Genomic DNA, 22,194 nt, shown 5'->3' on the forward strand with positions numbered 1-22,194 from the left:
CTCAACGCGTCCTGAAGCGTGGCTTCTGATTGGGCGGACCAGCGTCTTATCACTCTGGTTGACGGATCTTCTTGTTTTAGTCTTTGTTTATATTCTGGCATGAGGAAAATGGCGGCGTGGTCTGATTTTCCAAAAGTCGGGTGAGAGATGGCTTTGTAGGCATTCTTGAATGGGGTGTAGCAGTGGTCCAGTGTACTTGTTCCTCTCGTTGCACAAGCTACATGCTGATGCAAGTTGGGCATAACTCTCTTAAGGTTTGCTTTGTTAAAATCACCAGCTACTATGAGTGCGGTGTTTGGGTGTTTAGCATAGTGGGCACTTACGACATCATGAAGTGAGGCTAGAGCAATGTCCGTGTCCGCCTATGGTGGAATATAAATGGCGATAGTGATGACTGAAGTAAACTCACGAGGCAGGTAGAAAAGGCGACTGAGAATAGCCAAGTGCTCCATATTTGGTGAGCAGGAGCACGACAGAACCGAGATATTCCTAGGATCACACCATTTGTTGTTGGTCATGAAACACACTACCCGGCTTTTAGATTTCCCAGAATCCGCCGTCCTGTCCATACGAAACAAGGAGAAGTTTCAGCAGGTAGTACAGCATGGTCTGGAATGGTAGGAGTGAGCCATGTCTCCGTGAAACAAAGAATGTTACAGTCGCGTAGGTCCCTTTGGAAGCGGACTCGAGGCCTGATGTCGTCCAGCTTGTTATCCAACGATTGTACATTGGCGAGCAGAATACTGGGCAGAGGAGGATGATGTGCACTCTCTCATAGTCTGTTTCAAACACCGGCGCGTCTCCCTCGGTGTTTCTTCCTGCGCTTTCTACGAGGAGGTTTGTCTTCGTCTCCATTGTTGTTCGAGTCCTCATTCCGGAGGATATCTGTTGGCCAAGTCGAGCTATCGCGCAAGTCCTCAGAGAAAAGGTAAATTGATCTGGTTTTTATTTCTAAAAGTGTACTGAAGTCATATGTGATCAGTGCCAGTGACGGAGTGGTAAAATTACAAAAAAATTAACTAAATAAACAGCTATTATAAAACATAGTCTGAGCGGAGCAGTCATGACGGCATCTGGTCTCACCCGCGCCATCTTGTTTGGGAGTAGTCTGCTGGGGTAGCAGCATCTCCACCGCTGACAGGAAGAGACTGAACAGGATCATAAGGAAGTCCAGCTCTGTCCTCGGGTTTCCTCTTGACCCAGTGGAGGTGGTGGGAGACAGGAGAATGAGGACTAAGCTAAAATGCATGCTGAAGAACCTGTCCCACCCCATGCACCATTCTCTGACCGCACTAAGCAGCTCCTTCAGTGTCCGGCTGCTGCACCCGCGGTGCGTGAAGGAGAGATACCGCAGGTCCTTCCTTCCACACGCCGTCAGACTGTTCAACACGCGCTGCACTCAATAGACTGTAGTTAATATTTAACATTGCTACCACATGCCGGACAAATTGTGCAATTTTTTCCAATACGGCAAATGTGCAATAGTTAGTACTTCTATGTGCAATATCACCATACATAAGATTATTATATTTTCAATATCATATATTTTTGTAACCAGTATACATACATTTTTGTTTTGTTTTTTAATTATTATTTACCTTATATATTGTTTTTTATACTTCCTCAGCTGCTGTAATATTGCAATTTCCCCGTTGCGGGATCAATAAAGGATTATCTTATCTTATCTTACTATGTATACCCTTTATTGCGTACTATATGGGACGGAAGTATGGCATTTCAGACAGAGCCTATGAGCGCGGCACAGGATCCTGGGGATCCTGCTCACAGGATATTGAGGGTCCTGCTCACAAGATCCTGAGGATCTTCTGCTAGGATTTTTCCTGCTCACTGGCGCTGTTTGATCTCTTTGTAGACATGAAATCGATAGTCTAGCATTGCATCCCTGTCTTAGTATGCCCACACGAGCTGCTTCTTCAACTCTGCTTGTTGGCTTAAAATGGGAAGCATGTCATTTTTGTATTGTTTGGATAGACGAGTTGCAAAGTCTTTCAAATAACATTCATTATATGTACAACCCAGTCCAGTCTTCAGAGCCAGCCAGTTTCACAGATTTACTCTATCGAAGTTGCCTATGCATTAGATTAGAGTGAAAGTAAGAAACCTTCTGCCGGGCCTTTAGGGCAGGGTGAGAAATGCTGTTTTAATTGCTAGTAATCTGGGAGGTGGTGTGCTGCTTTATACTCAAGAGGGAGCCAGAGTTTTACAGATGAAGGGAGGTGGAGAAGCAGGTATTTCCTTCATTGGTTTGCTTGTGTAATTCAGAAGCCAAATGATGAATGAATAATGAACTTGAGCCACCTTCAGAAAAGTGGCTTTTCATTTAAACAACATTTAACATGCTGTTTGTTTAACAGGCAAACAGACAAGTCATTAAAGTTACCTAGCATCCCTACTTATTTCATCATAAAAACTCTGTTATATATTACAGTGCTTGATGCTAGTTAAGCACAGTGTCTGGTGAAGTCCCCTATCAGCACATTATCACCTGTTCTTTGGCCCAATCACTCATCAGCTGCCACCTTCCTGACAGGCTGGTCAGGCGTCATTATGAGGAACGAAGGATTCTGAGAATAAGGGAAACACTTGTGTTTGCAGAACCAAGCTGACAGGTAAACAAAGACACCAATGAATTCAACCTCACGTTAAGAAGGGCACACAGGGCACACACTAGACAATAGAGATGATCAGACAAGTTGTCCCTCATTCCTTATCGTCATATTAGTTTTCATCTGATAAACCTTATTCCAGTCAATGATGCACCAAATTTCAGCTGCTAGAGCAGAAAGACCTTCTTCTGATTTACAATTAACTAGTGAGAAATCAGAGAAATAATCATAAGAATATTGTCAGATAACATTGCCCAATCACTAATCTGATTTTTTTAGACAGGGAGGTGACAAAGCTGCTAGTCTCTTCCTTTGTACATCTTACACTCATTCAAAATCCAACACGCGAGGAACTATTTCAGGAATGAGGCATTACTACTCTGCTGTGGTCTCTCTGGTCATGACTCACTCAGTTCTGTTCTGAAGTTTCACTCTCACTCAGTAGCAGAGATGAGATGTATATGAATAAGACAGAAACAGAAATGCCAGGCCACTTTCTAAAAAGGTTTAAAGTGAATAAAAATGTAAATAAAACTACAAACCAGCAGAATGTCATTTCAGAAATATTTATCTATGATTTGATTTATGTGATGTGTTTTTCAGTATAGACAGTATGTCAACAGAAAGTATACAGCTTCATTAAACCTGTACATGAAAGTGCAGCCATCAAACACCTCAACAGATAATACAAAGTCCAAATTCTAAAAACGCTATTGAAATCATATAAGTAAATAATAACATATGATTAGTGATCTCAGTTTTCAACAAATACAAAATAAATATGGCTTCACAAATACAAAGGAAAAGATCCATGTGTTGTGAAAGCAAACACAATATAAAAAAATACATAAACTGCAGCAGAATTGGGGGAAAAATGTATTAAGCACTTAATTAAGAATTATATTATTAGGAACATGCTTCAAGAACAGACACTATCCATCTGAATTCTGAAAGCTAGCTAGCTAGCTATTCTCATTTCAGGTTCCTTAACAATTCCTACTACAATCCATAATTTTTTTGAACTTCAAGCCAAGTTATTGTCCATAACTTGAAGTTATTTAAATTTCTTTGAAGTTATTTACATTTCTTTGACTTTGGGTGGTAAATTTTGATCTGTGGCACTTTAGATAACCATGACGTCTAATTGTTTGTTCGGGTTTCCGTTTCAAATCAGGTAGTGACATTGATCTTAATCCAACACAAGGATGATACCAGGAAGTGATAGTAGAAGGACTGAAGTAACACAGAGGAACAGTTGGGTTCCACTGTTACCAGGGGTCGTAGTGGAGGTCAATGTAGATGTGGTGTTGCTAGGGAGGGATCCCACTGTCGACAGCAGGAACGAAGCGAAGGTTGCGGTTTTAGAGAAGATCATTTGGTTTGATTTCTCAGTAACATCAAACCGGAGGCTTTTGCCAGTGTTTGAACTTGTGCTGTTGGAGCTGGAGTTAGTGCTACTGTTGGAACTGGTGCTGTTGGAGCTGGTGCTATTAGAACTGGTACTGTTTGAGCTGGTGCTGTTGGTGCTGCTGTTGGAGCTGGTGCTATTAGAAGTGGTGCTGGTGCTGTTGGCCGTGCTAGTGGGCATGGTCAGAACTGCTACCTGGAACCACGATGTCCCAACCTGACACATCAGAGGTCCTCCCCTTTCACTCTGAGTGGAGAGAGTCCGACAGACAAAAGACAGTTAGAGATAATGATTACAGGCCATTTTTCCACTCAGAGATTATAACTTGGCATAATCAAACTGGTTTTGGGGAGCAGTTATTTTCCAAGCATGAATCCTTTCTGTATTTATTCCTGTGGTACTTGCAGATAATTTTTTTTCATTTGCTGGGTGATACTGACTTATAATCAGAACACTGTACTAGCTACCAGATAAAAAAAAAAAAGAAGGTAGGTACACTATGTCCCAAGTGAGCCCTAAGTGTCACAAAGCTTTATTTCTTTTGGTGAGCTCTCAATATGAAATTGTTTTAAATTAAAAAATGTAAAATATATAAAAAGATTTATGTTAACTAGAGACCTGTTCTAGTGGAAAGACATTTGTGCAGATACTGGTAGATGCAGATCCACTATCACAGCTCACTATAGAAGTGTTGAATTGCTGAAGAGTTTGTTGAGCTACAGCAGGGAAGAAAATAAAGAGACTTAGATGATTTAGAAATAAACACATGCTACATAGTGTCTTTTTCTTTCTCTCTCTCTCTCACACACACACACACACACACACACACACACACACACACACACACACACACACACACACACACACACACACACACACACACACACACACACACACACCCTGTACCTCCCCCTCCTGAGCCCCAGCCAGCTGTCCAGCACTGAGTGTTTACGGCGAAGTTGTTGCTGCCCTGGTCCACACATATGGGCTGGATGTAGTTGGACAGTGTTGGTGTGCCAGCCAGTCCCAGCACTGCTATGTTGTTTTGTGAAGTGTTGCTGAACGTGATGTTTGCCACATTGATGGACACCTCGTTGCTATTGTTGCCATTCTGCATGAGGCGGCCCAGGACCACCGTCCAACCAGAAGTGTTGGTGGAGCTGGAGAGAAATGCAGACCAATCACAGCTAAGTTCTGCTGCCCGTGTGTGTTGATGTGGTCCTGACCATTGACTGGACCTTTAAGTAGCATTTGTGTTTTTAATTGTTACCCAGAGAAGCAGTCAGCAGAGCTCATGACAAACTGGGTGGAGATCAGCGTTCCTCCACAGACGTGGGTACTGTTGCGCTGAACACTGGCCATCCAAGGCCACATGCCGGCAGACGCCAACCCAGTGACAGCTCCTGAAGGATTATTCAGGTTGGCATTGCCACACACCACAGCTGGAGAAAGACAGAAGAAATGAAGACAACAGCAGATGGGAGAGTGCAGTTCATCAGTGAAGCACAATGAAGCAACACTTGGAGGGGCAGTAGTGGGAAAGTTTCGATTAGACACACTGGTAGCAGTAGTGGGAATTATGACAGTAGTGTTAATTCTTGTGATAATGTCAATAAATGTGATACTTAGTGGTGGTAATATTGTCAGCAATGGTACTTGTGGCAATAGAAGTAGTGCTAACGATAACAGTGACAGGATCCACACCCATGGGGTGTATCTCACATGGACTTTTCTCAGCACTCCACAGGTCATAAATTCCATGCTTCTACTGATGAAAACCTTTCTAATTATGTATAGCAAATGTAGACAGTCTTACGTGGAGTGGTGGTTGTGGTCACAACAGTGGTGGCAGCAGGCAGATTGCTGCAGGACACACTCAGGTCTGCGTTGGTGCCGCTGGACGTGTACGTCACGTAACCTGGCTGGTTGCTGGTGATCACCTGGTTGATCCAGGGCTGGTACTGAGACACTCTGGTGTACACACCAGGGGCATTTGCCTGAGCACAGCCAATACCAAAGCTCACAATCCCAGCCTGGAGCCAAACAGAGCCCTGTTTGACCACTAGTGGACCTCCAGAGTCACCCTGTGTGGTGTCAGAGATACATTACTGTTCTCCAAATGAACACACTGTTAAATAGGAAAAAAACCTGAAAGTTAGTAGTAAAAGGTAAAATTACCTGACAGGAGTCTTTACCCCCTGATAAAACTCCAGCACAAAGCATGTTGCCTGTGATCCCTCCACCATATAAGCAGAAACATTTCCTGTTCCCAATAATTGGGACTTGCACTTCCTGAAGGTTCCCGGGAGACGGAAGGCTTACTGTAGCACACATAAAGAATTATTAAATAAATATTTATGAAATATATGAAAACTGTTTAGTTCCATGTGCTAATACTAGAAATCCTATTATCGTAGTATAAAACTGCATAATGGTCAAGGATAATGGTGTAAAACTGAATACAGTAAAACTTGTTTTACTCAAGTAGTCTTATCCTGTGTTTTATTATTATTATTATTGTTATACAGTAATTCCCAATCATATCACTGAAGCCTCCCACACAGGTTAGACATGGATTAGTGCTAATAGTAACCTACTTGATTGTCACGTAGGGCAACGCCCCCTCTCGTAGCTGTCACTCTGGGTTCCCTCATGTCCGTGTTCCCTGCCTGTTTGTCCCGCCCTGCTCGTTTATATTTGATTCCTCGTTTGTTACCACGCCCCTGTGTCATTGTCATCACCTGTCCCTAGGTTGGTTCTATGTATATAAGTCCCGTCATTCCCCAGTCGTGTCATCCGTGATTTTGTCTATCTAGTTTGGTTGTCTGCTTTCGTGTTGCCGTGTTCATCCAGTTACCCTGTCTGTAAGTACGTCTAGTTTGCTGCCCAGTCACCCTGTGTTATCTGTTGGTTTCGTTATTCTGCGTTTTACCCGTGTTTTGTTTTCCCAGTATCCAGTTATGTCGCTCAGTGTTTCTTGTTCTGACTCCCTCGATGATTTGACCCATGCATTCCTTCTCGACCCTGATTTTGGTATTCCCTTTATTAAATCCCGCTCTTCTCAGCACTTGTGTCCGTCCTCTCGCTCCGTGGCGCGAGCCCCGTTACATAATCACGGATCTAACGAGGACACAGCGAGAGAGCGAGACTCCGGTGAGTTTAGTCGCTGTAACGAGTTGTTGGCTGCTTCCGTGCAGTTTAACTCTCATGTGTTACAGCGCGAACGAGCCGGAGACAGGAATACCCCTGGCGCTGTGGGAACAAGGAAGTCTCGTCGCAGACCGAAGAAAGCGCAGTCTCTCACTACTGGCTTTCGCGGCGAGACTCCTTTTGAGCGCTGTGAGTCTGCCCTGCTTGACGAACGCCACAGGGGTGAGCAACCTGTGGTACAAGCAGCGGGCAGACGGAGGGAATGCACAGACGAGCTTTGGCTTACCCCTCGGTCGGCTCTCAATGGCTGCTGCGAGCTCCCGACGCCTCAGAGGAGGCGGAGCCATCGCAGAGAGAGCCACCGAGGGGCGTGTGTGTCTGTGTGTTCTTCCAGGCTCGACCCGGACCCCGTGGAAGAAGACCTCCCTCCGCTGATCCCGGAAGCTGCTCCCCGAAGGCCCCCCAAGAATTTTTTGGGGGGACGCAGTAGCCACTCGCCCCAGGAGTGGCCGGCTCAGAACCCGGAGGACGTCAGCGCGGCGGACACGCCCCCCGAGGACGTCAGTGCGGCGGACACGCCCCCCGAGGACGTCAGTGCGGCGGACACGCCCCCCGAGGACGTCAGTGCGGCGGACACGCCCCCCGATGACGTCAGTATGGCGGACACGCCCCCCGATGACGTCAGTATGGCGGACACGCCCCCCGAGGACGTCAGTGCGGCGGACACGCCCCCCGAGGACGTCAGTGCGGCGGCTCCGCCCCCCGAGGACGTCAGTGCGGCGGCTCCGCCCCCCGAGGACGTCAGTGCGGCGGCTCCGCCCCCCGAGGACGTCAGTGCGGCGGCTCCGCCCCCCGAGGACGTCATGTCACGTCTGCGGCCTGTTCCCGCGATCCCGAGGAGGTCGTCCACGCCAGTTCCCGTTCCCGCTGCCCGTCGGCGGTCCGCGCCAGTTCCCGTTCCCGCTGCCCGTCGGCAGTCCACGCCAGTTCCCGTTCCTGCGACCCAGGAGAGGTCGTCCACGCCGGCTGCTGTCCCCGCGACCCTGGAGAGGTCGTCCACGCCGGTTCCTGTCCCCGCGACCCAGGAGAGGTCGTCCACGCCGGTTCCTGTCCTCGCGACCCAGGAGAGGTCGTCCACGCCGGCTCCTGTCCCTGCGACCCAGGAGAGGTCGTCCACGCCGGCTCCTGTTCCCGCTGCCCGCCAGCGGACCCTGCCTGTTCCCACTGCCCGCCAGCGGACCCTGCCTGTTCCCACTGCCCGCCAGCGGACCCTGCCTGTTCCCGCTGCCCGCCAGCGGACCCTGCCTGTTCCCGCTGCCCGTCTGCCGGCTCCTGTGCCCGCTGCCCGCCGCCCGGCCGCGCCTGTGTCCCCAGAGACTGTGCTGCCCTCTATTGGGCCTGGACTCTTTGTGCCCCCTGCTCTGCCATGTGCCCCTGTCTCTTTGCCCATGTTCCCCTTGCTCCCATGTTCTGTCCCTGGTTTTGTGTTGGTCCCAGTCCCTGTGTGTGTGCCTGTTCGTGTCCTTGTGCCCGTCCCTGTGTCTGGTTCCAGTGGTGTCCTCTTTGTCCCGGTTCCCGTGTCTGTTCCCCAGATTGTGACCCACTTTGTTCCTGTCCCAGTCTCGGTTGTACAAGCCGTGTTTGCCTCAGTGTGTGCCTCTGCCCTGTCCCCTGGCCCCACTCCCGTGTCTGTCCCCAGTCCTGTACTGTCCGGCCCTGCTCCTGCTCCTGGCCCTGTCCGGCCTCCCTGTGTCCCGTGTCGTACCACGTCCCTGTCCAGCTCTTGGCCTGTCTCCCTGTCTCCAGTCCCTGCCGTGTCCCAGGTCCCTCGTCCTGTTTTGTCTGGTCCTGTCCCTCCGGTCTGTCCTGTGTCCGCTGTCCCTGTCCTGTCTGCCCTTGCGTGCCCCGGAGTGGCACGCTTTGAGGGGGGGTTATGTCACGTAGGGCAACGCCCCCTCTCGTAGCTGTCACTCTGGGTTCCCTCATGTCCGTGTTCCCTGCCTGTTTGTCCCGCCCTGCTCGTTTATATTTGATTCCTCGTTTGTTACCACGCCCCTGTGTCATTGTCATCACCTGTCCCTAGGTTGGTTCTATGTATATAAGTCCCGTCATTCCCCAGTCGTGTCATCCGTGATTTTGTCTATCTAGTTTGGTTGTCTGCTTTCGTGTTGCCGTGTTCATCCAGTTACCCTGTCTGTAAGTACGTCTAGTTTGCTGCCCAGTCACCCTGTGTTATCTGTTGGTTTCGTTATTCTGCGTTTTACCCGTGTTTTGTTTTCCCAGTATCCAGTTATGTCGCTCAGTGTTTCTTGTTCTGACTCCCTCGATGATTTGACCCATGCATTCCTTCTCGACCCTGATTTTGGTATTCCCTTTATTAAATCCCGCTCTTCTCAGCACTTGTGTCCGTCCTCTCGCTCCGTGGCGCGAGCCCCGTTACATTGATGCAGTAATTCTTCATAACATGATCCCAAAATACAAATTTTAAACTTTAACTATAAAGCTGATAACTGTAGAATACATTTATATTATACAATTTTCAATTTTCATGGTAGAGATGATGCTTGCATCACAGTTAACATGGGTCCAAATATCAGGCCAAACATATTTGATCATACTTATATGTAAGTCACTCTGTATAAGAGTGTATGCTGACAGTGTAATGTAATATTAGCTTTTTAATGTAATGTTAGTGCTTGTAGTACCATACCATACCATACCACTTTATTTATAAAAGCATTTTAAAAACAACAATAAAGCTGACCAAAGTGCTGTACACAATACAAAACAGAGAACAGGGAAAGTAATTAAAATGACAGTGATCAAAGAAGGTGAGTCAGACTCTTCTTCATAGTCTCACAATCTTCTTGTTATGCTTGGGTCCATGAACACCAACTGCACATTGTTTAAACACCACTGCCTACTGGAGATTTGTCCATCACATTATGACCATAGTGTGCTTCTTCCAGCAGGATAATGCAATAATGCATCTCAAAGCTTTAATCATCTCAAAGTGGTTTCTTGAACATAACAATGAATTCACTGGACTCAAATGGTCTCCAAAATCACCAGATCTGAATCCAACAGATCACCTTTGCATTACAGATGTGTGGCCAACCAAAAAATGTAAATATGGGCCGAAATCTTTTAGCATTTTGTTGAATCTTTGCCATGAAAACGTACGGCACTTTTGAAGACGATAGTTTGTTCAGGCCTATACTAGCAAAGTATACTTAAGTGACTGGTGAGAATATAAGGATACAAGATTAGGGATCAGCCTATCAGTATCTGTTCATCAGGATGTAAAAAATACATTTGGTCCCACATCAGTACTGTTTGATGAGTCTGTTTACACATGGCTTAATTTAATCAGAAACCCTGTTTCTCACCTCCATTGGCGATGTTTCCCCAGCCAGTGACCCAGCTCAGGGTTCCATTGAAGAAGGTGCTGCTATAGTCAGCCAGGCAGACTGGAGTGATGTAGGAGGTGAATGTCACCGTGGAAGACAGCTGAAGCAGGGCCAGGTCGTTGTCATGAGTATTTCCATTGTAGTTGGGGTGTATGGTAACACTTGTGACAGTTCTGGACACCTGATTTGTGTTGGTTCCAGTCAGAGATTGTGTACCCAGATACACAGTCACCTGAGAGGCAGTATAACTGAAAAGAGAGAAGAGACATTCTTATCACAATCATCTGAGACTGTGGTCATGTTTTGTGACTTATGCATTGTGAGCTCCTCAGCATAATGTGGGTTCTACTTGGTACCTTCCAAAGCAGTGGGCTGCTGTCAGAACCCAGCCATTGTTGATGAGGGATCCACCACAGAAATGGAAATTGTCAGCAGTGAGACGTAGGCTGACTTGCCAAGGCCAAGAACCAGCAGTTGCAGCCTGTCCTCCCACAATCTTGTTGTTCAAACTAGCCACACCACACACTGAAACAGAAAATACACAAAACTTTGTCCAGCTACCTCTCTCTCTCTCTCTCTCTCAAAATGGCAGGTGAATTAATATAAGCTGAAGGATGTAATCAGTTTGCATTCTTTTATAGTGCATTAGACAATAGACAAGCTATTACTGTGTCTATCTCTACCAATAAAACTGTGATGTGGCAATCACCACATCAAATGTTCACAAATATACCTCAATTTGATTAACAAACAAATTTTTATTCAGAAAAAGATGCTTAAATCACCTATATGCAGCCTTGACATCTTAAAGAAAATGTTACACTCAACACCAGTACACTCAATACACTTCAGATAATAAAATGCCTTAAAAACTGCAGTGGTGAAACCTTTATATTAAAAAATTGAAGTAAGGTGTTCAGTAATTACAGGCCTATTTCAAATCTTACATTTACTGGAAAAATCATTGCTAAAATATTTTCAAGCAACTTACCGATTTCCATCTTCAACTGGCTGTCTAAACAAATTTCATTGAGGATTTGAACCTACTTAAGGTAATTAATTGCATTCGTTTGAACACACACTCTTGGATGGTGTCTTGGAAAGTGAAATTCAACTACTATTTTGTCTACTACAAAAATTGTGTTTCGTACTATTATTTTGTAGAAGACATTCAGATTCACTTCACCCTCTCCCCAGACACTATGGTCCCTGCAAGTCTCTCTGCAAGTGCCTTAATGCCAGCTTGAGCTGCAGACAGCTACCAAGAGACTTGATGAAGCAGTAGCTGGGATCTTAGCAGAAAGCTTCTCTGTGTTTTCGAACCAAGAAAAACTGGAAAAACAGGTCCGTGTTCTGACGGACAGTTAAGATATGGCGGATATCTTTAATAGATGCCTGAATATTCAGGATACTAAGTCAGGACACATAAAACTAAAAAGAGCACACCACTCCATGGCATTGAAGCAGAACTGAACAAAACAGGGTCACACAATGGATCCATACTCTCATTTTATAATGACTTCTCCGCTGATGTCATGAAGAAATGTAAAGTCTTCAACTAGGTCAAACAGCAATTACAAGAACAATAAATGTCATATGCTCTGTCCCAGGTGTTCTACAGGTCTCTCATAGAGGCTCCAAGAAGAGGTTCAGTACCCCGGAGCATGTATGCGGTTACCTAAGCTCCCTGCCAGGACCCTAATGTCTGGAGTACGACATAGCTCGTCTCATCTCAATCTTACATACTTCTGCCTTTCTCTTTTCTTTCAGTCTGGATTATTATTCCATAGGGGTGTGACGAGACACTCAGCTCACGAGACGAGACGAGACACGAGACTGGGTTCATGAGATTCGAGACGAGACGAGATTTTAAGAACACTAAAATTACAAATTATGTGACTGGACAACACACTTTTATTTAAATTTTATTTAACTTTAAACATGCATTTTGAAATGTTTTATTATAACTCTTAACATGCATTATGTAAGAGACTGAAAAATCCGTTGTAAAGCAGTTTTTGTCGTTAAGCGTGACCCTATATTTAGATACGCTTTGATCGTAAATACAGTATAGAAAAAACTAACAATGTTCTCGTGCGTACAGCGTGAGAAAGAGCGATCGCGTTACCGAGATGGGCTTATCATACACAACACTCCACTACACTACACAACACTCCACTGCTCCTCCGCGCACCGCGCAAAATTAAATTAAAAGTCGTGGTAACTCCGGTCCGTTGTTATCCAGACCCGTCGTTAAGCGGGGACTCACTGTATTATGTACAAAACAAAAAGTTCTTCTCTGTCAAAACAGAGTGCAAATAGTGCAAACAGAGCCTGACCAAGTATGTCACTGAATTTGCTGCAACTACACTGCCATGTTCATTTTTAAGAATATTAGCATCCCCACACTGCTCCCGATATCCTTTACTGTCTCAACTTGCCAATGCGCCGTTCTGTCCCTGCTACCTCTGTTCAAGTGAGATTTGAGTACTGAGCTGTGGTGCGTGCAGCTGTAAATGTCTCTGCATCCTGCTCGTATTAGTCGCGGTGTACAGCATTATTTTCATACAATGTTTGCATATGTAGTGTCTTATCAGTCACTCTCTTGCCATTTATCATTTCCGCCGGGTTCCCAAAATGATGCCAAACAAACGATTTGAAAGTGGCGGGGCATCTTCAATAGTAATACCTGTATTTTCCCACGTCATTGTGACGTCATCAAATCTCGCGAGACAGATTTTTAACACGACGAGGAATCTCGCGGAGTTGAGTCTCGCGAGATCACGAGACACGGAGATCTTGTCACACCCCTATTATTCCACATATGGTGACTGAACTCAATCAAATGCCTTTATACCATTTTGGATACTCAAAATGTACATTTTACTTGGTCCACTTTGGTCTTTCACATGGCGAGGACCCCTGTAGATTTTGATAAATGTCTTAATGTTGTGACGAGCAGGGTGTGCGAAATAAAATGGAAGCGATCACGCCGAGTCTCAGGGAAAAAGAATGGTTTAATGAAGAAAGTGCGCAAACCAAAAACCCATGAGTCGATCCGAATTAAGGATATAATGACCAGCGGTCAACTGGTACAAAGACAAGACATATATAGGCAAACAAACGACCCTCAGGTGAGACACGCACACAACGCAACAAAACAACAACAACAGCCGCTGTGGACGGAGGCGACCGGTAAGGGGCCGCCTCATGTGACAACTGTTTCTCATCTTTCTCTTAATGTTTTCAAAAGTTGTTGTATGTTAGGCAGCCCCCATTCTTATGGGGAAAAGCCCTCAATTTGTTTTTTATTTTTATGCAATTGTTCTATTTACTGTTAAGTTTTATTGTGTAGTTCAGGACATACATATGCAATGTTTGAGTTGTTTTTTTGGTGAGGCATCCACCATCCTTTTGAGCTTATCTGACCCAGGTCTTTGTAAACACAGTCTGTGTGGTGTACTGATACGTGCCTTCATGTTATCTGTGTTTTCGTGCTACCTGTTTTGCAGGTCTAATTCCACTAGGTAGTGAATGAGTTGAGAGAGATACTCATCAGAGTGTGTAACTTAGGCCTTGTGACTTATTACGACATTCTGGACTTTTAGGTGTTTTAGATAAGGCTCTCTGAGCACGTATCAAGCCTTCTAAAGCTTGTTTGTATGTGGCATTGAGAGGGAATGCTAAATGCTTCTTCAATAGGAGCCTCAAGTGATTTTATTTGTAGATTTAGAGCGAGAGAAACTGTGAAGATTTTTTACTGATATTAATGTTATTTTCTGTGTTTTTGTTTTGGAGTGCATGTAGGTGTAACACTCGAGGGAGGAGGCACGATGAGTGTTGAACGGTGCAACATAAAACGTTTTAATGAACACAAACACGTATAAGCTCCGTGCGGAGGGCAAGCACAGACACTCTCACACTGGCACGAAACTTTAGACAAAGACAAGCACAAGATATTGCGCGAACGCACATTAAATAGGTGATTAACACATACCCTCGTGATCTCGAGACAAGGCACAGGTGAGACTACGAACACGCTCACAGACAACCCACACCCACGGAACTACAAACATGGACATAACGGCACGCAGACAACGTAGTGACACGCCCACAAGGAGGGGTCCGGAACTGTCACCGTAACAGTAGGGGTGGGTGCCTTGTTTCTTTTTCCTTTATTTTGTTTTTGTAGTATGGAGATAGGTAAGACATGCTGCATTTCTTTTCTTCTCATATTAGGCAATTTAGTGATTTTTGGGTCTTTTGTATGCCTCAGCCCATCCTGATGTCATACTCCTGGTTGTGTTGATTTATCTTTATGGTTCTGTTCTGATATTATGAAACTGGCCAATAGTGATTTTTTTTAAACCCCGTGGATTGTATTCAGCCTGTGGATTGTGTTCAGAATGTGGACTGTATTCTTGTTTTCAACTGACCTGCATGTCATCTGGCTTGATCTTGCAAATGCGTTTGGATCAGTCCCACATCAGCTGATCAATTACGTCATGGAATTCTTCCATAAACTTGACTGCATCAAGAAGATGGTTGTATCCTATTTCAGTTACCTGCAGATGTGTTTTGCCCTCAAGCATTTCACCAATTAGAAGTGAGAATCGCTATGGGATGTGTCGTCTCTTCTATCCTCTTTGTGGCAGCATTCGAAGTTATCCTAATCAGAGCAAGACAGATGGTCAGAGGAATCAAGCTACCATCTAGACAGAGATTGCCACCACTGAGCGCACATATGGAAAGTCGTGATGAAGCAGCTCTTAGAAGCCCTAGCAAATATAGATCAATGCCCAAACCGTGGTTGACCAAGCCATCAGTTGCCTACAACATCAAGAAATTTTGACAGAGTGCAGGCAGGAAGAGCAGGACTAGAATTGGGAGAAGCACATGAGGGCTCCCAGCAGCAAGGGGCCACAACCTCATCACCTTCATCAGAGGTGGGGGGAAACACATCACGTCAAGAGAAATATTGAGGCCTTTTTCTCTTGAGCACAAGTGGAACATGAGAGTAGACCTTGACAGGCAGCCAGAGAGGCTGGCTGGAAGACGGCTATCTATCCAGTGGAGGCTGGATGCCTTATGAGGGATGTAGGGGTGACTGGAGGGAACCATAAGAAGACAACAAAGGAGCTAGCGGAGGACGCTGAAAAGGGGAGCTTTTGGCTCTGGCTGAGGAGAAATAAGTGCTGGGGGAAGATCAACTAACCCCAACAACATGCGCAGCATGTAACACCTATCAGCTGCAAGGGGTGACAGGGAGGCGTCCCTGTCACTGCTCCGCCACCAGGAGACATTCCAGGATTAAAGGAGCAAAACATTCAGGAATGTTGGTTCCTGGCTGATGACCCTGCAGAGAAAGTCTACATGGGCACAGAAAGAGGTGTGACTGGCAGCAATACTTAGCAGGATTTCCATCTTCCTGTATCTTCACTGAAATAAGAGCAGGTTCACATTGCCGTTCTCCTTCCTCAGATGGAGGATAACGATTGTACCAAACTACAAATGAACTGGGTGGAACAGGTCTATGCCTCCTGATATTCTTCTTTGAGTAGAGGCGTGACCATTCTCATCATGAAAATTTTGCATTCATGGCCCTCAGTTGTGTGTGTGTGTGAAAGAGGAGGCCGCTATGTGATTGTCAAGGGCATACTCTTGGGCTAAGCTGTTACATTTATGAATCTCTACTGAGACCCTGCAATTGCCATCTTGAGGTTTCTTTGCATAAACACCCGATTTTGATCAATATTGATGAATTTGCTTTGCGTATTTGCAGCAAATTTTTATTTTGCAGTGCAATGGTTCTTCTCAGCCAACGTACCATGGTCCAGCAAGGAACAGAAACAGGTTTGTTTCTGAAATTCTGAAATTGCAAACTGCTGAGTCACCAAGACTTCACCTAATGAATCAACAGTATTCTCTTCCAAAGACCTAATGTTATATGAATGAGCATTGCACAGAGAAAACTGTAAGTCTACCTTTTTTGCCTTTACAAATAAGATCTCAGAACAATTGCAAAGTACTCGAAGTCCTTATGCGAATCACCTTAATCATCACATTACCATGCCCAGCCTATCTGTAGTTGTTAAGGCACATTAGTGAAGAGCTTATTTGGAGGCCTGACTACTTGGTCCTTGTTGGTTGTGTAGTTAGGTATCATCTTCTGACCTGTGTGCATTCACATTACACCTCACAGGTTACCACTCCTGCACCTCCCTTAAGCCTTTTGGTTGTGTGTTCCTGTAACAGTAAGTGTGCTCAGTATTAAAGGGTTACACATGAAGCTCAGAGCTAGCTAACTTTATGGTTAGTTGGCATTAATTTTTTACTGTTCTTTTTAATGTCTGTGTTGTCAATAAGGTTCCATTTATGGATGCATAATAATGGTGTTACTCATTGGTATTTAGCTATTCAGTTCAAGGTGTGTGCCAATGAGCATGTATTTGCTTTCAGAACCACACATGGTTAAATCAATGGTTGAAAGTATCTACTAAGAACTTTTAATCAAACCTAGGTGAGGAGCATGAGTGAGTATGAGGAGGAACTGTATGATCACTCAAGCCTCATACACTGTGGTATTCTTGTGTCCTTGACTGGCTTGACCATACTACTTGCCGATGCAAAACTCAGAATGTTTATTGTGATATTTTACATTTTGCACATGACCACAGTCCAAGTCACCTGTATGTGTGCAGTTTCTCTTTAGTGTAAATACTAGGTCTCTCAATCGAACTGAACTGGAGCCCATTTTGACAAATGGTCCAAGTCTACAGTTCTGTAGGTATCTAGGACAGTTTCTCCAGTTGGTAGGATGAGTTTGCTCATTTAACCGATAAAATATCCAGATAAATAAGTTGATTCACATAGAGACTTACAGTAAATTCTGCCAATATTGTGAGACCTATATTTGAAAGAACTTTATTGTAACATGCTAGAATCACGGAAGGGGTCATCTCCCTCCCCAGTGACCCAGAGGGAGGCACCTCCCGTTCCTGTGACCCGGAAGGGGTCATCACCTCCTGTTCCTGCGACCCGGAAGGGGTCTCTCTCTCTGTCTCCTGTTCCCGCGATACGGAAGGGGTCTCTGTCTCCTGTTCCCACAACCCAGAAGGGGTCTCTGTCTCCTGTGCTTATGACCCTGAGGGAATCACCTCCTGCTCCTGGGCCTGAGACCTGCTTGGGGCCTGCCCACGTTCCTGAGGACTGCTCCTGAACCTGAGGCCCACCTGGGGCCTACGACTGCCTCATGTGCCCTTTTAGGGCTTACAGAGAGTGCACTGCCAGCCTGTGGGCCTGAAATTGTGTCTGTTTTTGCTCCCTCTAGTAGTAGTCCCCCATCTGTGCCTGTTTCCCCATTTTTGCCCTGCTCTGTACCCAGTTTTGTTCTGTTCCCTGTCTCAGTCTGTAAATCCGCCTGTCTCCAGTTACCTGCTCCCATCTCTGTGCCTGGTGGTGTTGTTTCAGTTTCTGTCCCCATGTCGGTCCCCAGAATTGTTACCCACTTCATCCCCATGCCCATGTGAAAAGGGCAGGGGTCAGCTCCGAGCGAAGAGGTAGGTTCAGGGGTTCGGGAGGTGTCTGTGGAAGCCGTGGCCGCACCCCAGTGTGGCGGCCTGCACACATCCACACCTGTGATGTGTGTTGGGCCATGTGCTCCTGGTCCGCACACAGCGGTGGGGCTTAAGCGGCCTAATGGCCGGTTAGGGCGCGAGGGCCCTGTGACCGACCGGGGCGTGGTTATCGTCTTGTTGACGGCCCAGTCGGTCCAGGGTCCCGCCCAGGAGGCGAGCTAATGTGTTTGTCCTTTTTGTGTTTCAGCTTCAGGACTGCAGGGAACGGGTCCCTACCTGGTCTGCGTCCTGTGACGAGGAGCTTTTGTGTTTTGTGTTTCAGCTCAGGACGGCAGGGAACGGGTCCCTGTCTTGTCCCCGCCCTCCCGCCCCTTTGTTGTGTTTTGTGTGCTGCCGCTGTAAGCCGCACATCCGGAGGGGAGTGCGGCTTTGGTGGGGGGGGTCTGTCACGTTGTGGGGGGGCCCCCTGCCGGTCGCCCCCGTTTACTGCGGCAGATGTCCTGTTTTTGGTCACGTGATGTTCGTCTCTCAGGTGGGCGGGACCCGTGATCCGTCTCACCTGAGGGTCGTTTGTTCGTCTATATATGTCTTGTCTTTGTACCAGTTGACTGCTGGTTATTATTTCCTTAATCTGGATCTATGTCACGGGTATTTGGTTTGCACACTTTCTATTAAACCATCCTCCTTCCCTGAGACTTGGCGTGATCGCTTCCTTTTTAGTTGCTCACACTGCCCGTCACAATTTCCTGTTTATGTTTAGTATTTAGTTTAGTTTTAGCAGTGTGTTTGTATTAATTCATTTGATAAAATAAAAAGTAACTTACCACTCAGCTGTGAGCTGCACCCTGGAAAATAGAACAAAGGCAATGTCCATTAAGTTAACACATTATTTATTTATTTTGTTATATATTAAATGCATTCTATATTTTCAGCTCTGGCCTTGACACTGATTAATTGCAAAAAAAGAAATTGCAGTTCAAATGCTTGCTCTCCTTCCTTTCCAAACTTACAAGAAGAGAGAAAATAATTTCCAGGGCTTATAATTTCACATGCATAGCAATTTGCATAGTGTAATCAAAACTAATCAATGTCAAGGCCAGAGCTGAAAATATAGAATGCATCAAAGTCGAACCTTTTTTTCCAGATATGTTTTCTGTTGTCTGTTGTGGTCACATTTCATCTCAAGTACTCAGACAGAGCAACACTTCCAGTGCAGTTCTGTGGTTATCAGGTTATCAATTACATTTTTAGCTGTTTTTTTGTATTAGGTGCAGTGTTGGGAACGTTACTTTAAAAAAGTAATTAGTTATAGTTACTCACTACATGTTCAAAAAACTATTTGCATTACAGTAAAAAAAAAAAGTTATATGCCAATGAATAAGGATTTTTTGAAAAAGCAGTTTTCACAGTTAGTTGAAATGAGTAGATCAGAAAGGTGTTAAAATTTTGATATTTATTGCACATCAACAGACCAGTGCAGGATAAAATCCTTTAAAATCCCAAATCTTTGTTAAAAAAAAAACAAAAGTAAACAGTTACACTATATAAAGTGCATTTACATCTATCAAATTAAATTAAATTCTCTCAACCTGAGACAACTGGTTTGTTCACAACAGAAGTAAACTTAACAATAAAACCTCTATTCTTAATTAAATAAATCAAATACCCAGTCTGGTAGACATTCAGGAACTTCAAGTATTTTTTAAAATAATGTTTATATCGCCACCTTGAAAATGCAAATTTTTCTTTGGCTTGCTCCTGACTCGCCATTTCTGCCTCTTCTCCATTTGTGTCGCGTGTCACTGGTGTACTTCGGCACACGTATAACAAAACTGGCTCTGATTGGCTACCATAACGTTGCCTTAGCCAATCGCTTACTGACTTGTTAAGTTAAACAGGTGTTACACTGAGAACCGTGACCTATTGAGATCTGTTACTCCTCACTAGCCCAGGCAGCGGTCCGCTCGGATTACTGTTAGTATATCAATATATAGTAACGCACCGCTTTTAATGACCAGTAACGTCAACGGCGTTGTAATGACAGGAAAAGTAATTAATTATATTAATCCGTTACTGACAAAATGACGCTGTTACCTGACGGCGCAACACTGATTAGGCGTGCATCATCTAATTTTGTTGCAAAATCAGATATTCTTCTTTCTGAATTTTTGTGTTGTACTGTGGTTAAGTGCAGCTTGCTACTGAGTGGCTGTGCTGGTTCACCTCTCTATAATACTCCCATCAATTTTTTGGCTGATCTCTGCTAATTGCTGTCAGTTTATTGGCTGATCTCTGGTAATCGCTGTCAGTTTATTGGCTGACTGACTCTTGACATAATGCACCTGCCTTGGAAAATGGTGAAGGGTATTTTCCCATTGCTTGCAGAGCTTGCAGTAACACGTTTTTGGAACAGGTTTACTGTGGTTAATAATTAACTAACACAAAAGGCCCATGATAGTCTATTTTTGCTTCTTTTGTATAGTCATTTTGATTTAATTGCATGATTTCTTTTTTCTTTTATGTTAACTTATAGATTTGTTCTGGGCTAGTTCTAGTTATGGGCTAGAGTGTAACAGTATTGGGTCACTGGCTGTTAAATTACTGAAAAGTAATACTAAAGTAAACTCTTTTATTGGACAACAATAGAACAAACACTCTAGCAAAGTTACAAGAACAAGTACTAGTTCTCAAGAACAAAGTACTAGCGTCATAGCCAATTATAATGCTAATTAGACAATGGTCCTGGCAGAACCAGTCAGTATAAACCATGGTTCCTCTCCTCAGCTGAGGAACTTTCAGAACCAACAAACAATCCACATTTTTACTTAAACCTATCTCAATGCACCTGTCCCAGGTATATGTCCCAGGTGCATCACTCTTAATGTCTTTGGCATGCTGGGGAGTGAGTTGGAGCAAAAATGTGGACCTTCCAGTAGAGTATGGGGACAGAGATAAGACACCATGTACCAGAAAGACATTCACAAACGTGTAGCGGTGTGCTGACATCACTATAACACCAGTGTTCTAAAAATCTCCACATTGGCTATCATGGACCAAAAAGCAGCACACATGTAACCCCACCCTTCCTCCTTACAATATTGAGTGCAAAATAGAATTGCCTTAGTCAGTTTATGCAATAGTCTACAGAAGAGAAAGTTCTCTTTAAAGTTTTACTCATTTTTTAGTTCTGGGTTTTCAAAAAAAAATTGATGTTCTTATATTCAGCATGTTTTTGCTTTAAATGGTTCATACAAGTGAACAAACTGCCAGTCAAAGCCAACAGTACTTGTATAGTAATAGTAACTGTCTACATGTGAATTTCATGTTACATATCTTACTGAAACCGATTTGAAGTTTTCCTTGATACATTGCATCTTTGGCTTATATCTGACATCACCAACATTAAATGAGTGAACTCATGCGTCTGCATTTAAACTGGCTAGGTGAGTTGTATTTATAGTCACGTTAGAGGTCCTCTTTGGTTTAGAGAGCAGGTAAAGTGTACTGATTATATAAACTTACCTTTGGGTAGGAAGCTTATTAGAAACCCCACACAGAGCGTCCTGAACATCACCATCATGTTGACTGAAGTTACACTGTCCCTTACCTCACTGCTTCCTTACATATACCTGCAAGAACCTCCTCCCCTCACCTCTTGCTCTAGTCAGTACTCTAGTCACACCTCTCTCCCTCTCTCTGTCCTTCCTGAACTGGTGTCACATCTGATTGCATACCTAAAACTGTTGTGTCTTGTGTTTGGGAACATCACAAACCTGGAATTTTTACCATTGTCATTCCAATTTCACCAGGTTCAATGAACCGTTTGTCTATTCCAGTATTTGTGTAAAGCTATCAATTATCTGTTTAAAATTTTATTTCTTAGTTTCTCACTAAATAAATCAATCATGTACTGGATTTCATTTTAACCAATGGAGAGGAAAAGTAGTCATTTATATGCAATATGTTACATAACAACTGATACAAGGTAAACAAATAAAAGTACTAACAAAAAAAGTAAAAAA

General features: G+C 44.5%; 1 protein-coding gene across 1 annotated transcript; it reads right to left on the reverse strand.

Moving 5' to 3' along the window:
• Positions 1 to 3,177: 3,177 nt before the first annotated feature.
• LOC143503617 (transmembrane protease serine 9-like) lies at positions 3,178 to 21,830 on the reverse strand. The gene is made up of 10 exons (XM_076995679.1): positions 21,695 to 21,830; positions 18,997 to 19,017; positions 10,952 to 11,120; positions 10,575 to 10,843; positions 6,214 to 6,356; positions 5,852 to 6,119; positions 5,306 to 5,477; positions 4,942 to 5,195; positions 4,654 to 4,751; positions 3,178 to 4,281 (listed from the first exon to the last, which is right to left on the reverse strand). Exons 1-10 carry the CDS (start codon positions 21,750 to 21,752, stop codon positions 3,817 to 3,819), a joined length of 1,917 nt encoding a protein of 638 aa, XP_076851794.1. The 5' UTR covers positions 21,753 to 21,830; the 3' UTR covers positions 3,178 to 3,816.
• Positions 21,831 to 22,194: the final 364 nt, after the last annotated feature.

This window comes from Brachyhypopomus gauderio, chromosome 2 (genome assembly GCF_052324685.1).
Source record: "Brachyhypopomus gauderio isolate BG-103 chromosome 2, BGAUD_0.2, whole genome shotgun sequence".
In the NCBI taxonomy this organism is placed as follows: Eukaryota; Metazoa; Chordata; class Actinopteri; order Gymnotiformes; family Hypopomidae; genus Brachyhypopomus; species Brachyhypopomus gauderio.